This window comes from Solanum verrucosum, unplaced genomic scaffold (genome assembly GCF_900185275.1).
Source record: "Solanum verrucosum unplaced genomic scaffold, falcon-dt-bn FXZP01000117.1, whole genome shotgun sequence".
NCBI classification, from domain to species: Eukaryota; Viridiplantae; Streptophyta; class Magnoliopsida; order Solanales; family Solanaceae; genus Solanum; species Solanum verrucosum.
The window spans coordinates 1,729,237-1,747,487 of NW_026020014.1; the positions used below are offsets into that span (position 1 = coordinate 1,729,237).

An 18,251-nucleotide genomic window follows, 5' to 3' on the forward strand; every position below is an offset into this window, starting at 1 on the left:
GAGAATGTAGTAGAGTTATTTATAGAGGAGAGGGACTATCGGTACCGACCCGGTTCCTGTTTTTGGGCTTTTTGTCATGGGCCTTTAGTTTTGTTTGTACAATGAGAACTGAAATTAGTTGTCCAGATTTGGGCCGAACTCTTGTTGGGCCAACGATTGAATCCATTTCATATTTGGAGGTGTATTTTTCAAGAATTAAGCATTTGGCCATGAAAATTTTTTAAAAAAATACATTATTTGAAATTTTTAAAGTTTGAGTTGGAGTTGTGTTTGTTCATATTTCTTTGTAATAAATATTTAGAATTTAAATATATTTTCTTAAAAACACACAACATATAATATAAATAGGGTTATTTTATAAAATAAAAAATCATGGTTAATTTTTAAAATTAAATTAAGTGAAAACAGCATTTTGGATGTTTTCCAAATTCCAAAAAGATGTATTTGCAGATCAGTCAAACACTTATTTTCAAATAAAGTATAAAGAAAATGAAAAATTTCTCATGGTCATAACCATATGAAAATATGTTCTTATATTTTTATTTCTCTTTTTAGAGTCATTTCATTTTGGGGAGAAAAATAGTCATTCATTACTTTTACATATCTTAATTCTTTTTGTGTTAAGTGAAATCATCATATATATTTTTTCCCAGCTTTGGCGATTATTAAATTAGATAATTTATATCAATCTCAGAAGAAAGCAGTGTCAATATAAATGATTATTCAAACTACTATTGAAAACTTAACCATAGTTATGGTTTTCTATTTATATAGAAGCAATCATCTCTATGTGATGCATTGACCTCATTAATCAGTTATGTAAATTCATTAAAGAAATTTATAATGTTTCGGTCACTCTATTCATTGTTTTAAGATTTTGGTTCGGTATTTATATGATTTACATGATATCATATCCAGATTTTGGTGTAATCGTTTGTACATTACTATTTGGTGAAGTTGCTCTGAACTTCTCTATTGCTCTCTCACGAATCATAGATCAATTATTTTAAACGATTTCGCATTATTAAACCTAATCTACCAATCTCTACTTTAGGGCGGAGGTGGGGAGCCACGGAGAAAATGGAAAAAAAATTCATGCACAAATCGGATAATGTCAACATCCTGTCTATGACAAGGCTTAAGGGATCGAAGTCATGATAACATGAGACTTATTTGATAGATTTAGTTGAAAAATTAAAGTTGAGCTTCAATATTCTTTCCAAGTTCATATTGCAGAGAAGAAACGAAATCAAATCACTCGTTTGATAAAAAAATTTCTTAGTTTCACATGTGGTTAGGTCTACCCATGGAGTTGGTATATGTTTCTTTCGTTTACGAAGAAAGAAATTCGTATTCCATGCTCACAAAAGTCAACACAGTCATCAATTTTGCAGTTGCCTCCAAGTTTCTTTTGCAAAATGTTTCTTTTTTTTTTTTAGTTTTCCAACACATCCAATATTCACATTGGAATTGAACTAATTTAGATTCACACTAAGAAGACTCACTTTGCAAAAGCGACTCTTTTCCAAAACTTCAATCTAAAATCTTTAACAAACGATGAAAGAGTATTTATTAATCCAATACAAATTGTTTCTTTTTCTCAAAAGGTTTAGTATAACTACCGTAATTAACACTGACAAGATTCATAGAGAACTTCACACCTTCATGAAGGCGAAACGTGAAAAATGGGAAAACCAAAGATTAATTACGCATTCTATTTTAACAAACGAAAAGTCATAATATTCGGTTGGTAATAATAAACAATATCTAATACAAGAAATATAATCTGTAAGCTAAGCTGTGCTGGAAAAATAATCTTCAAATCACTGATCTAAATATATATTTAATACTACTAGCTTATCCAGTCGTCAACCAAAAAATAGCTTATGGAATTCCCACTGCGAGAGTGGAGTTTTGGCTATAACTTGAAATTGAGATCAAGCTGATCTTCGCAATCCTTGGAAGATGACTCACCATTAGTATTTGAAGACGATGGTAACAAAGGATTGTTATGTACAACTTGGTATGGAGCTCTAACAATTGCCCTGAATTAGACAGAAAAAGAAGTGAGATTCTTTTAAACTATACAACCTCAGAAGTTGTTTGGAAAAAAGTTTTGGTATAGCCACAAATTTAGATTCCGCTTACCTATCTTTCCTCTTCTCAAGAAACCTATGTAGTGAAGATCTTCTTGCAATAGGTAGCTCTGAGAAACCAAAGATATAATGCATATTAGAACCAATCTTGGAAAATTTTACCTTGCAACATGAGTAAGTAGTACTTGCTTTGTTTCATTTTCTATACTATTCTTTTTAGTCCGTTTAAGAAAAAATTTGTTTGATATTGCAAACTCTTCAACATAACTTAGCTGTTTATACATCATGACAATTTAAGACCACAAGTTTGAAGAGTACTAAAGTAGACCCCAAGCGTCTGTCTACCTTTCTTATATTTTGTGTGTAGCCAAATACTTCCATATAAAATGAAAAGGAAGAAGTAATTTGCTCACCGGAGCTGCTGCTAATTCCGGCAGCCTGTGACTGGATTTGCTTGTGTTGCTCCTGCTCTACTAAGGGTGCAGATGAAACTGATCCGGGGTTAAGATGATCAGTTTTAGTACTACTACAAACATGGAGTGGCGGCAGATTGTGCTTGTGCTGTTGCGGTGCAGCAGAGCTAGAGTCTGGCTTAATCTGGAGGTGTTGTTGCTGTGGTGCAACAGAATCAGTTCTGTTACTTGTCAAAGAAGCAGGGGCAGCAGTACATGTGTTAATTTTGTCGATGTTTGTAGTCTGGAAAGTCCCAAATGAACTCTGATGACATCCTTTACTAGCCAATAACATCACTGCTCTAGCTTTGTCAGCTGGGAAATCATCAAAAACAATCACTTTACCATCATAGAACATAGTCAATTGGGCTGCTTTAGGCTCCTTTGGTGCCTCTTTACTGAAAAAGGAAAGCAAATATAAATCAGCATGTGAAATTACTACTACACATTTACTATATTAAACCCTATTATGTATGCAAGCAGTTTAGACTTTTATCTTTTTTTTAAAAAAAAATAGAGTATGGAAAAGTAAATGGGAGAAGCAAGGTGGGAATTGAACACTAGTAACAAGGTGAAAGTTAGAGTTTCAACTTTCAACTTCTACCGACAATCTAAAAGTTTTTTTCATATTTAACTAATCGTTCATAGCAAGTGTAATTATAACTTGAAAATAAACTAGATTACTTGCTAAAACAGGTCAAAATACGGGGACGAACCTCGTGCTGGGCTCATTTACAGCGGCCTCCTTCTCTCTAGAAGACTCTGTTGTAACAAGATCTACGGATTTGTGTTCTTCTTTTGTTAGATCAATAGATGGTTTTTCCATGACTGTTAATAAATCCATAGTTGCAGTTTCAGTTTTCCCTGGAAGAGAAAGCACAGTACAACTGAGAAATAATAGAAAACTTTGCAGCAGCTTTACTTTTCACTTCTTCTTCTAAAACTTGTTTTATTCCATTTTCTCCAATTCAAAATTACCAGATTAAGATAGTTACAGCCTACAAGTCCAACAAATCTTCCTCGTTTCACAATTCCCCAAAATATAATATTCAATCCACATATTTCAAAATTCAGCTTAAAATATCAACGAAAAATAAAATTCTATGTACGGAATTCCATAAATGAACTAGATCTCTTAGAAATACTATTAATTCAAAAAAAAAAAATACCTGCAGCTTCCGTTTGGCCGGCGACTCCGAGATTCAGATCTCTAATAGTAGCCTTCCCTTTAATAAACTGACTCAACAAGTTACAAGTCTGTACGAAACTCGATCTCTCCGGCGCCTTGCCGTCTCCAGTCCTCCTGCGGCCGTCACACAAATTCGACATATTTTCCGACGAGAAAATTCCAAAATTGATAGAAACAGATATGAAGAATTGTGACTATTTTCTGGTAGCTAGAGAAGTTATGTAGTAGAGAGGAAGGAACATGTGAATGTTATGGTAGAGAACAGAGATGATAAGGTGGGGTAGATAAAGGAAATTACTATACTCAGCTTTTTAGTGTCTTACAAATTGACATCGCCATCGATTCATGCTGGATTAGACTTTTTTACACAATTTTAAATTAAACACGTTTTTATTGTTTCGAAAAAATAAATAATAAAGTAATTATTACTGTAGAGAGGCGAAAAATTCAAATATAGTAGTCGGCAAATGGGGCTACACAGAAAACGTGCTTTAAAACTTTAGTGGACTCTAGACAACTAACTATATTTTATTATCATGAGTCCTTATGCTTCTCATATTTAGCACATTGACCCCTTTCTAAATAACAACAATTACAATTTAGCCATACTTTAGTTTGAGTAACACTCGTATTAAAAATTGCTTTTCAAAAGTACTTTAAAAATAAAAAAATAAAAAATTGGCTAATTCATTTGAAAGTATGATTTTGACTGTTTGATAAGCGGATTAAATTTGGCTAATTTTGTCAAACAAAAATTTTTGAATGTCAAATTACGAAAAGGGCAAATATCAATACATTTTTATTATTAATATTATTTTGTAGCACAAAAAATTATATTGCCACGCCCCAACTCAAGTTAGATGGGTCAATAGCTATAATATCATCCGTCACCAGATCGAGTAGATCAATTATGTTTGAAACATAATACACTAAAATTTCACTAAATTAATATAAATGGACCATAGAATATTATTATTTTATAGAGATACTATTTAATCGATAAATTAATATTTATTAATTTAAAGAGTGTTTTGAGATTCAATGAAGGTTAATTTTGATTGCATCAAAATCATTCTCTTACTAATTTATGTATCATATTTATTGAATTCACATAAAAATAAATTTATTATTCATAAAATACAATTATACATCAGAATTATTACATCTTACTAAATTATGTATTATATTATTGAATTCATATAAAAAAAAATTATTGTACATAAAGTACAAATGTACAATGTATATGCATTATTCATTGTAATATATTTTTTGTTACATAATTCAATATAAAATAAACTCAAGAATTCATGATTAATTATCTCAATTACCGCAATAAAATGAAAGTCAATAACCTATTGGATAACCCATGTGAAAATTATACATGTTTAGAGATCTAGAGCTTATAAGAAACTATGGATAACATCGAAAAAAATAATGTTGATGATAAAGTAGAAAATGATACAATACCTTTGGAACCCGTTACGCATAAGAAAACACTTATTGCATCTAAAACTCTTCACAATTTTATGGTGCAGTTTGAAAAGACAATACCGAAACTTTTGGATGCAATAAGAAAAGTTTGAGATGAACTTCAACTAGATTTAAATGTTAACAGAAAATAAAACACATTAGAACCATATTTCACTAATTAAATTATCTTAGATATATATTTATACTTTTAGTGGTCGTTTGGTACAAAGATTAATAATGCATGAATTGGTAATGCGGGGGATTAATAGTGCAAGGATTGGTAATGCATGGTTTATTTTTATCAAGTGTTTGATTCATTGTTTTCCATCTCATCTTGTGTTTGAATGAAAACTCTATAAAAAGCTTATTTCCAATTATGCTCTTGAATTATTATGTAATTCGGTAAGGTAGATAATTGTCGGACAATATTTTTTTTTTTATGATCTTCTAACTAGCTATGAGAAGAACAATTTTGTTGTCTTGTTTGCTATTTTTTCACTTGAATTATTTGACGTAAATAATTTGTTATTCAATATGTATTTAAACCAATACTAATGATGACAAAACTTTGTAGAAACAGTAAATTCCATAGTTTAAATCATGTAGTGAAGAACATAAATTAATTAACTGAAATTAATGATTGTCAAATTTACTAGAATCTGTAACATTGGCATGAAACATAAAGGAAAGAAAATCGAGTCCATTGAATTAGGGGTGTGCATTATTCAGATTAAACCGAATAACCAAACCAAATCAAATCAAATTTTTATTTGGATTGGTTTTTTGGTTTTTCGGATTAGTTTTGGATTAATAAATTACTTTGTTTGGTTTTTTGGTTTGGTTTCGGGTTTTAAAAAATAAAAACCCCAAAAAACCAAATTATTGGAGTTAAGCACTTTTGTCCCTTTTTGGTTATTGCCTTTCATGATGATTACATTTATATTTTATGTTTGAATTACATCTATAATGGGTCTACTTATAAGTATTGTGTTTAAGTTTTACTTTTTTTTTTTTGTTTCCCACCCGGTATCCGGAGCCCACATTGGAGCTCAGAATAAATCTGAATCGCACTCTGCAAGGCCCATTCGGGGGTGGCGCTCCCAACGGATTTTTCTCCATACCCAGGGCTTGAACCCGAGACCTCTGGTTAAGGGTGAAGGTTTTAAGTTTTACTTATGATTTATATTAGAAAGTATATTTAAGAGATTAAATATTATTACTTTAGTTATGTTATTAATTATTGACATAACCGAATAACCAAACCGAAAAAAATCGAATCGAATAAGGGAAAACCAAACCAAATCAAATTTATTTTGGATCAGACTGGGTTACACTTTTACGAAACAAAAAACCGAAAAATCCAAACCGAATAATGCAAAACCAAACCAAAAAAATGAATGCACACCCCTACATTGAATGCATAATGTTCCCTTAAGGAAATTATTCTCCTCTAGTATCCGAAGTTTGAATTGGAATAGATCCTCCTAGGATAGAATGATTTTATTCACCAGTATATTGATACCCAAAATAATTGTGTCAGCGAGCCACTCAACGGCAGTAAAGTACACAAATAATGAATTTGTGCAAAATAAGAAGAAGAAGTTCAGAAATTTCATAAGTGAAAAGTCTAAGGAATCTTGGGTATTTATAGCCAAGAAACACTGGTTCCGAAAAATTGCAGCCTTTCAGAAACCACACGACCATTTATGAAAGTTTGCAACCTTTCAGAAAGGTCATGGTTGTTGCCAGGGGCGGCTCAATATAATTCGAGGCCTAAAACAAATTTTAATTAGAGGCCTAAAATTTAAATAAATTTTATCTTTATTTATTTATTTTTCTAAATTTTTAGATGTAAATTACTACTTAATATCTTTTTTATAAATGATTTTTTCAAATAATTTTTTTAATTAGAAGGATTTTATCAATTCAACGTTGAAAAGAATTATTTTATTGAGACAAATATTATATGAATCGATAACATAGTTCTATAAGTAATAAGTTGATAAATTTTAAATAAAGATAAGAGTTAGAATCATAGAATATGATTCAAAAAGATGATAACTTGGTGTACCCTACTTTAATATGAGAATTTACAAAGAAATAAAAAAATATTTGTAATTTACTTTGTTTAACACTTTACAACTATTGATTCATATTTTTTGATAGAGTATTACTCTAACTATCAAAGATTTGAAGAAATAGAGTGCATAAGGAGTTAAAAAGAATAAATAATGTGAGTGTTAGCAAAATATATATATATATATACTTTTTATTATAAATAATTAATTTTTTTTCATGAATAAATTAAACATGATTTTTATTTATAGAAATTTGAGGCCCCCAAATTGGCATTGGCCTTAAAATTTATAGGCAAGAGTCGGCACTGGTTATTGTTGAAAGTTACAATAGTGAAAAATTCAAATAAAACAGAAAAGATATTTTAAACACGGGTCGCAGATCCGAGTTGGATTGGATCGGCTAATTATTTAAATAATTAAAATGTTTTGGTTTATGTGAGCTGAGCTCTATCCTTCTCGACTACTTTATTAATATCTAAAGGGAAGAATCCGAAGTAGCACCCGGCAAAAGGGAGTTGATATCGTAATTGCTCATCCCTTGAATATAGTTTTCATTTTAAATTAAATGTTTTCCTGTTTAATTTATTTCCCTTAGTCATTCGATGTAAAACTTGAATTGTTTTATAGCACACCAGAAAATAGTGTCTTTTAGCTCGGTTGGTATAGGATATTATTTATATATTATAGACTTTCTGTTACACCAATATTAAGCAATGAATATAAATTTAGTTGTTTTCTGAATCTTTTAACAATTTTTTCTTAGGGATTTTACAAAGTCAACGTGTTTAATACTCTTCATATTGAATTTATTTCATACAATGAAATTAGGGGTCGTCCGTAATAATTTATTCCAAAATTAATAATTAACATTGGGTTAAGTTATTCCTCTTTTTGGGTAGTATAGTAATTTCGAGATAACTTATTTCGGATAAAATAGGTAAATGACAAAGATATCCCTTGAAATTATTTTAATACATCACTTTTCACATTCATGATAAGTATCTTTATAAACAATTAATTTGTTTTTAAAATTTATGCAATGCATATTATTTTAAATACACAAACCAACACTCAATAAAAGACAATCTTAATATAAATGTATAACTAATCTCAGCATAACTTGTATATAAACCAAACGATTCAAAGTTTAAATTATCCCTTTACTTTCACAACAGAGTGTTGTTGAATTCTCTATAAAAAAAAATCACTGTTAGTCACTATTTTAATAAATTGATTAATTATACTATCGAACTGTGAGTGTGAGATTCAGCCAATCAAATAAAGTTTTATAACTTGCTTTGTGCTGGCGAAAATGATATTTAAGCTACCCTTATTTGATTTTTCTAGCAATTTATTTTATTCTTTTAAAAAAAATAAAAACACGCGGAGAATATTGAGCATCATGTGACAAAATGGAATCTTATTCTAATCCCACTCCCACCCACTATTTTTGACTTCATAACAACAAAAAGGAAAAATAATAATTGAAAGAATAAAAAGAGTATATAGTTTTATTTTGAGATTAAGAGAACTATAGATGCACATTTGTGTTATTGACTTACAAATTAGACTAATATTTTCCTTGCTACAAAGTTGCATTCTTATTTGGGATTGAAATCCATTACATTTTCATTAGGTATGATATTTAAGGGGAAAAGGTCAAAAATGTCCTTAAACTATGTGAAAAGAAACAAAATGTCCTTACTGTCAATAGTTTGGCTAAAAAATGTCTTTACCGTCAATACTTTGGTTCAAAATTGCCCTTAAACTATGTGAAAAGAGCAAAAATGCCCTCCGTTTGTAGTTTGATCCAAAAATGTCTTGCCGTCAATATTTTGGTAAAAAAATGTTCTAATGGGTAAAAAATACTCACTTTCCAAAGGGAAAAAAGATAAATATACCCCAAACTATTGTAAATGGTATACAGATATTCTACGCCATATTTTTGGGACATTGAGTGTCCCTGTTATCCAAAAATTAGAGCATATATGCCCTTCACTCTAACGGAAGACCAAATAAGTACACGTGACACAATTCTACGAAGAAAACCCTATCCATATCCACCCATCCACCCACTTAACTCACCCGTATTAACCCATTACTCACGCTTAAACTAAACCCATCCAAAACCGAATTACTCACAAATTCCGATTCTCTTTCCAACCCAATTACGACCCCATTTTACTGATCTGTAACATCGGTACTTTGAACCGGAATCACGTTGATTTCATTTGCTACCGAACTCACTTCAGTGCCATCCCTCAACTGCTAATTCTGTTGTTTAAGATATCTGAAAAAGAATTGAGAATTAATGTGTTTTGATAGAGAGAGAGAGAAAGAGCTTTGAGCTGAGTGTTTAGGCCCTTAATCATAATATAATACTGAAAGTTATCAATAAATATAAATGAAAAAAATAACGCATAGATGCGTATTTATGCGGTATCTGTTCCAAAAACAAGTGAAAAAATATCTTTCTTTTTTTCATTAGAAAAATATTTTCAGTTTTTTTTATGAAAAAAAGTTTTTCGGTTACAATAGTTATTCTTGTTAACACATACAAAGTTATAATTTTTTTTACCAAAACACTTATTTTTATACATAAAATAAAAGAAATAAACAAGAAAAGAACTTCGTTATAATTTAATTAGACCTGCATTATGCATGTAAAGTAATATTTCATATATATGGTCATCAACTTTTGCACTAAAGTAATTAAATTATTTTCTTTTTTTAAAAACAATTACTCAATCTAATCTACATATTATGAAAATTAGTAACTAGTTTCTTCAGTAAGAATAAAAGAAAAGAATCACGTATCACGAAATTTCTAAACTATTTTCCCTAACAAAGATATCACTAACTTTTGCCTAGGTATCACATTAGTTATTGCATAAAGGCCCTTTGAAATAGGACCTAAGTTTGGAAACGTACATTGGGGGAATCGAAACGTGTATTAGTTTTCCCTCTATTCATTTCTATTTGTTTATTATATTAATTATATTTTTAAAAGAATAAAATGTGATCACAGCTAGGATATAAATTCTATGTGGCCCAATGGATCGTGACAAGTCCTTACTACTAGCACTGACTTCCTCTTTGATTACTTTACTTCGCTCAGTTTCATACTCTTTTAGTATTCAAAAGAAAAAACATACTAGTAGGTTTCTCTTCATATTTTACCCTTAACATTAATTATGTATCTTCCAAATTGTTCTCAAGACCTAAGACTAAATTTTAATTATTTCTTAAGGAACATGTAAAGTATGTATCGGACAAGTAAAAGTAAATGGAGGGAGTAGTAAGTGGGAGTTTGTTCCTGTTTTATTGTGAAATTTTTTAAAAATAATTTTATTTTCAAAGATGATAATTGAAATTTTGAGTTTTTTTTTTTTGTTTTTTTAATCAATTTGAAGTGAGAGAGGTGAAGCCACTTCTTCTTTTAAAAAAATATCTTGAAACGTGAAAAAAAAAAATCATGACCAAATGCCTAGATATGAGTGTTTGGTCATGTTTCATTGTAAATTTTGAAGAAAAAAAGTTGAAATTGTATTTGGTCATGATTATAAATTAAAGTTATTTCTTTTATTTATTATGAGTAATTTGTAGTAAAAACACATTTTTATTAATTTTCTACTTTTTTAAAATTCTAAAATTTTAAGTTAAATTTTAAAATATTATGATCAAACATAAATCTAACTTCGAAAAAAATATTACTCTATAAGAAAGGAGTTTGAAATAGATTATATTGGACAGACGAATCAAATGATTTGACATATTTGTCTTTTAGTATTAGCAATGAAACGTGTTTAGTCCGTTTGCTATATTGCGTGGTCTTAAATTTCTTTAGATTCGTATCAACAAATAAATGGTCCCTTATGCAAGTTGGACCCCTCTCAACTTTGCCATCATTTTGTTTATGCACCCACAAACAAATAGCCTTCATACCTATTTTTCAAAATAATCATATTTTTGTGTTTACCGAAATTACGCAAAGTGAATCGATCCTTAAAAAACCTTTTCAAAAAAGGGCCATTCAATAAATACATAAAAATCGTGGTAAGTTGTTTTGACTACACAATCATAATTTTGTGATAGAACGAGAAGGCTAGTTGCCCCCTCTTCTCCTCACTCTCTTTTCTTAATATTAATTAATCTATAGTCATTTTTATAAAGTTTGAAATTTCATAAATAAAAGTTTATTATATTGTCAATTTCACCCTAATCTTTATACAAATTTGATTTCTTAGGTGCACACTTAATTTTTATTATTACATCAAAGTTATCAATTTTTTTAACAATATAAGTCACTCAAAACTAGCTTCATAGTAAAAAGACCAATAATCAAGTTTGCTAAAGAATGTCCTTTTTTATTTTTATTTTTTATAAAACTATATATTTTATAGTCGTATAATTAATTTTTGTAACGACTTAGGGATCGTTTGGTAGAGTTATAAAAATAATGCACAATAGAGTGTATTAGTAATGCTTGCATTAGTTATGCATAAATTATTTCTTATGCATTGTTTGATTTAATGTATTAAAAATAGTATGCATTGTATAAAAATATTTATATACAAATATATCCTCCACAATTATGGTAGAAAAGATGTAAAAGTACTTTTGAGGGGTAATTAGGTCTTTAACCACAATGCATGTATTAAATTCCTTTGCATTACTAATACTTGGAGATTCATGGTATTACTAATACACTCCTCAATACAAAATATAGTGTTTAGTTTATACATACCATGAAAAAATGTACCAAACAAGGGACTACTAATACACAGAGTTAATGCATATATTATTTTTGCAAATACACTTTACCAAACGATCGAGTTAAAGGTTTAACTTGTCTAGGATGCCAAAATTGGTTCACCATTTAAGTTCACTACTTTTTTTTTTTTTTTTTGGTATTCAACTTTCAAAATATGAACCAATAATATGTACATTTCTACACATTGTTTCTATAAAAGTTTGTAATGGGAAAACTTATGTATTTTAGTCATAACTCATAATTTTCTTTAGGCAACATGCTTTGCAAATTTGGTCTATTAGATTGACTATTACTGTCTCCGCTATGTTATAAATATCATATTTTAACGATCTCAATTTATATGATATCGTTTGACTTGATATTAAATTTCAGAAGAAAAAATAGATCTTTGAATTTGTGGTTTAAAATAAAGCTTAAACATTTGTGCCACTATAAATTATTTCATTAAGGTAAAAAATAATTTTAAAATTAAATTATTTCTAAATATAGTAATGTGACATTCTTTATAGAAAAATTATAAAAAAATGATTTTACATAAATTAGGACGAAGGAAGTAAAAGATAATTTAGAGATATAAATAATTAATGTTAAAGACCAATTTGCATATCTTTCAACAACAAAATGAATTTTCATTACTATTTAAGTCAACAAATCTAAAAATTGGATTTAATTAGTCATGATTATGATACATTAATTCAATTTTCTTTTCCCAAATTCAAGTAATGAGATACTCTATTTTCTTTCAAAGGGCTTCGGGTTTTGTTTTTTTTTTATAAAAAAAATTGAATCATTTTTCGATTTGCGCATGTCATTGTTGCGCAAGGGCTATGCTAATCTTCTCTGTATCATTCCAATTTTATTGGACGTCCCCCAAGGGACCTTCGGATTTTGGGTTGAATGGGTCGGATTAGTTTTAAATGATAAAGAGTCTTTAATTCCATGTGTACTTGGGGGGCAAAATGTCTATGTTTACCGGATTTTTACCAAATAAGATGATGACTTTTGAAGTAGTATATATATATAGGGGAAAATACATAAAAAAAACTCTGAACTTGGCACGAAAACTTACTTTAGTACTTAAATTTTATGGGTAATTATTTACCCCCCTTAACATATTTGAAGTGAATTAATATCACCCTAAAAATATAATACCAGTCTCAAGTTGGCAAGTGTATTACACACGCGCCACATCATTGACACATTAGAACCACATAAGCGCCACGTCATAGCCACATTGAAAATTTTCTAAAATTTGATTTTTGATTTTTTAAATTCATTTCTTTCTTTCCATTTCAAAATATTTAAATACTAGTTAATCTTTAGTTCTTAATTAGTTTAAGAAATATTGAAATCGTTAGCAGTGATTTCTTTTCAATACTCAACGTCATTTACTGCCAGGTCGATTGTCGGTGTTCTTCATTTTTTTAATTTTTATATACTAATCAAGGTCTAATTCTTAACTAATTCAAGAAAAAACACATTTATTTGTAGTGATTTTATTTTTTTTTAAATAAAAATTCTCTACCCATTGCTTCAATCGCCATTGTCAACCATTAACATTATAGATCGGTTAACAAAACCTCATATTCTTTTATGCCAAAGTCTTTATTTTTCAAAAAAATTTCATAACTTTTTAAGAAAGATCAAATCTCCAAAGTAAAGAGTAAAAAAATTATGTGGGTCTTGAATGTGATTCTTTTTGTTTATGTGTTTAACGAGAAAATGTACTTTGAATGTAGAGTTTGAAGAAGGAGAAAGAGGATGGGGTGGGGTGGGGTGGGGAGTTTGAGGAAGAAAAGACAAGCAGGTAGAGGAGGTAGGTGGGGTTTTGAGAAAGCGGGGTGGGTGGTTTGAAGAAGAAGAAGAATGGGGTGGGTGGGTTTCTTTTTTTTTCCATTATATATATAAAGTGGGACCATTACTTTTTAAAAAAATAACTTAACGCGCTTTCAAAAGATATTCTTTTCTTTTTTTGCCATGTCATCCGTTAGGATGGTATTAAATTCACTTCAAATATGTTAAGGAGGGTAAATAATTACCCGTAAAGTTTAAGTACTAAAGTAAGTTTTCGTGCCAAGTTCAGGGTTTTTTTTTAATGTATTTTCCCTATATATAGTATTAGATAAAGATAAAAAACTTTCTTGTTTTAGTATAATTTTTAAAAAAAAAAAAAAAAAGAGAAGAAGAAGAAGATGATGATTTTGCTTAATAAGTGACTTTTTGAGAAACGAAATTGTAAGTCATATGGTGCAGTGAATGTAATTGTTTCTCCTTTATTTAGAGATTTTGAATTCGAGTTTTGAATATGGATAAATTCTTGATAGGAAGTGCTTTCTCGGAATGGAGCTTAAACAGTGCGAATTCAAAATAGTCGAGCCCATAAAAATATCGGACACCAATTAAGAAATACAAAAAAAAAGTGAAGAAATTGTAAGTTCTTTAAGAAACTAACGTTGCATATCTCCCAACCCCTTCTTTTTAAATTCAAAATATAAATCACATTTTTGTAGTCTTTGCATCAATGACGAATCAAAATTTTTATTAAAAAAGTTCACAATATATATATATATAAAGAAAACATTAAAAATATATATAATCTTTTTGTTACAGAGGATTCGAATGAACCTCTTTTACACCCATGTGACTTTGTCCCTACTCCCTACTTTGCGTACTAAAATAATGTATTTAAAAATTTAGTTCAATGCACATAAACAGAATAATTGAGGTGGGTACTTCACAAATATTTTTAGATTTCTTCACAGAACACAACAAAACAAAACAAAATAAAATGAAGGCGAAGAGACAACACTTATTCTTCAAAGTAAGAAAGGTGACTCCAACTCCAACTCCAATTTCAACTACCGGACTACACATTCTTCATGTGCCAAAAAAATTAGTTGCGGCACAAAGGTGTAGTTTTTCGACTAATTGATATTCTGTCGGATCTATATTAGTTATTCATCTTATTATAAATAATTGTCAAAACTTACTTGTTAATTATAATTTATTTTTCTATTTTACTATTACAATTAATTAAATTTGTAAGGTTTCAAAAAAAGTTTTTTAGCAATAAATTAATAGAACTATTCTTTTTATTTATGATTTATCACTTAGAAAAAAATAAACAACTAATACGAAAAGAGAAGAGCATCTTAATTATATTACTATGTGGCGGGACGATACGAAATGCGAAGCGTTTGGAAGAGAATGATTGGACCTAATTGTTCAAAGTTCATGGGATAGCACATAACTCATAAGTGAAGAACATGACAAAATTAAGTTTATAATTAAGATTAGCTACTTCAAGTTTGGGGTATATATTCAAGAATATATTCCCTATATTTACTGGTCAGGTTAATTTAGATTTTTACTATGTAGAGTTTATTAAAACAGAAAAAACTCCCAATCAAGTGTTAGAATCAAAATAACCAAATGTCATGCTGAGATAAGCAATACATTATACACTATATAAAAGAGAGTTAAAAATATCGATAAGAAATAGTAGACATTGAAATTTTGTGGGACTCTACAAGATGACATTGAAATTTCGTGGGACTCTACAAGATGTGTTCAATTTGAATTGAGTCTCTAGAAAGTGTGTTTAGTTTCAATTAAAATTTTTGGAAGCTACTCAACCCTAAACCCTAGTTGATACCTATATAAAAGGTACTAAATTCTCTTAAAAGACGGCTCGAAAATTCCACCACAAATTCATAGAATGTTCATAAAGAGTTCAAGATCTCGAATATTCCACAAAAGTCATGGAATATTCATATAGAGGTCAAATCTAAATCATCCTAGTTCGAGAAATACGCCATTAACGACCCTCAAATCATGAATAAGTCTTAGGAAAGTAAAATCAAGGGAGGAACAAAATTGTACCCGCAATCTTTATCAATAAAGTTATGTTTCTTCTTATTTTATTGTGATTGCAATTAATTTTCTGTCACTTTAAAATTTGTTGCAAACAGAAATAACCTCATTGAATACACTATATAAAAGAGAGTAAAAACATCGCTAAGATATAACCTCACAAATTTTTTTTAAAAATAAAATAAACAAGTGAAATGACAATACTTATGTCTCACAAGTCTTAATAAGTGATAAGGAAGGAGCCTCAATTTACACGACTCGAAAACCTTTTCCTTCTAGAAAATACCGAAAACTTAGGGTGTGTTTGGTAGGAAGGAAAATGTTTTCCTGGTAAACAAGTTGATTTTTGACTTATTTTTTCATGTTTGGTTGGTGAGTAGAAAAATATTTTTCGGAAAAGATTTTTAGTGTTGATTTATGAATGAAAAATATCTTTTATTTTTACTAGAGTAGAAAATAATTTTTGAAATTGAAAATATTTTTTAAAAACAAACTTAAATTTTTTTTAGGGGGTGGGGGGTGGGTGAGGGGGGGGGTCAAGGGTAGGGGTAAAAAATTGAAATTTTGAAGTTGAAAATATTTTTTAAAAACAAACTTAAATTTTTTTTGGGGGGTGGGGGCTGGTAGGGGGTGGGTGGGGTGGGGGGGTCGAGGGTTGGGGTGAAAAAATAATTTTTTTGAAGTTGAAAATATTTTTTAAAAACAAACTTAAATTTTTTTTTTGGGGGGGGGGGGGGGGGGTCAAGGGTAGGGTGAAAAATAATGAAATTTTGAAGTTGAAAACAATTTTTAATATTTTTTGGGAGGTGGTGGGGGTAGGGGTGAGGGTTGGGTAAAGAAATTGAATTTAAAAACAAGCTTTAAAATTATTTTATTTTTTTGGGGGGAGGAAGGTGATTGGGGGGCTGGTTTGAGGGTAAAGACAAAATAAATTAATTTTTTCAATAAAAAAGTAATTGTAATTTGAAGTTGGAAGAGAGTTTTGGAAAATGTTTTCCTTAAATTTTGAAGGGAAGTCATTTTCCTTAAATTTGAGGAAAATGAGTTAATTTGGAAAACATTTAACCCAACCAAACATGAGAAAATTGAAAACATTTTCCGGGAAATGTTTTCCTTCATACCAAACACACCCTTAGATGAATGTATAAGGTAATTAAAGGTAAATAAATATTCCAAATTTACACATTAGCCTAATTTATTTTCTATATTAATAGTAATACCAATAATTATTTGTTCATAGTAAAATAATGTGTATATATATATATATAAAGGAGGATCATAGACAAAGTGATGTGACGCCTCTCTATGACCTTTTTTGACCATTTTTCTTACTTTAATTATTTTTTATTTTTAATATCTCATAAAGTCTTTATATTTAAGTACTCAACTCTTCACCTCTCACTATAATATATCTTCTTTATTAGATATAATGTGCATATATTCATAACTCTCATAATTTTTAATTTTTCATATTCATAACCCTTAAATATTAAATATGAAACCTTATGGTATTCCTCCATTATTTTCTATATAAATTCATATTTTTTGTTTCATGAGATTCTATCCAAAGTTACCCCTCATTTTCACCATAGTATTATATTCATGCTTTTATTTGGCTTGAAAAAGAAGAAGAAGAAAAAGAAGAAGACTCTTGAATAGTGATAGACTTTTGAAGTGGATATTGACAAAAACTTAGATAATTATGTATTGATTTCTTTCTATTTTTTAATGATATGTGTATTGTCCTTTTTTTTTCTTTATATTTCCTCTCTTTTTATTCTTATATATCTCTATGATGCCTCTTAAATTTAATTTTTATGTGAAGAAAGCTTTTGAATAGTGATAGATTTGTGAAGTGAATATCAACAATAGTGATGCCTCTCTACCTTTGTTTGACTTGATAAAGAAGAAGAAAACTTTGAATATTGATAGGCTTGTGAAGTGGATATGACAAGATCTTAGACAATTATGTGTTGATTTTGTTTTTCCTTCTATTTTTAATTTTAATGATTAAAGTCGCAACGATATGTGTATTGTATTATGTTTTTCTTTCTTTAATTTTTTATTTCTTGTGTATCTTTATGATGCTCTTAAGTATAATTTTTATACGAACTTAAATTTAATTCGAAGCACCATGGATTGAATTTTAGAAGTATGAGAGTTATTTGTTGTATAATTTCTATTTATATAATTTGGTCTCTTATTTTTCCTCATAAAAATGTCAATAAAAAAAGAAATAAAATAAAAGATATAATAATATCATAACCAAACAACACGAAATAACCTTTATATATATATATATATATATATTACAATTAC

The 18,251-nt window shown here is 29.1% G+C and overlaps 1 protein-coding gene and 1 non-coding gene across 2 annotated transcripts; both read right to left on the reverse strand.

Moving 5' to 3' along the window:
- Positions 1–1,729: 1,729 nt before the first annotated feature.
- Positions 1,730–4,029, reverse strand: LOC125820744 (protein TIFY 10c-like). The gene is made up of 5 exons (XM_049500169.1): positions 3,718–4,029; positions 3,265–3,412; positions 2,510–2,946; positions 2,149–2,206; positions 1,730–2,045 (listed from the first exon to the last, which is right to left on the reverse strand). The coding sequence occupies exons 1-5, from the start codon at positions 3,875–3,877 to the stop codon at positions 1,919–1,921; spliced, it is 930 nt and encodes a 309-aa protein (XP_049356126.1). The 5' UTR covers positions 3,878–4,029; the 3' UTR covers positions 1,730–1,918.
- Positions 4,030–12,835: 8,806 nt separating this feature from the next.
- On the reverse strand, positions 12,836–12,938 carry LOC125820856 (U6 spliceosomal RNA). Its single transcript, XR_007442546.1, has one exon. It is a non-coding gene; the product is annotated as a U6 spliceosomal RNA (small nuclear RNA).
- Positions 12,939–18,251: the final 5,313 nt, after the last annotated feature.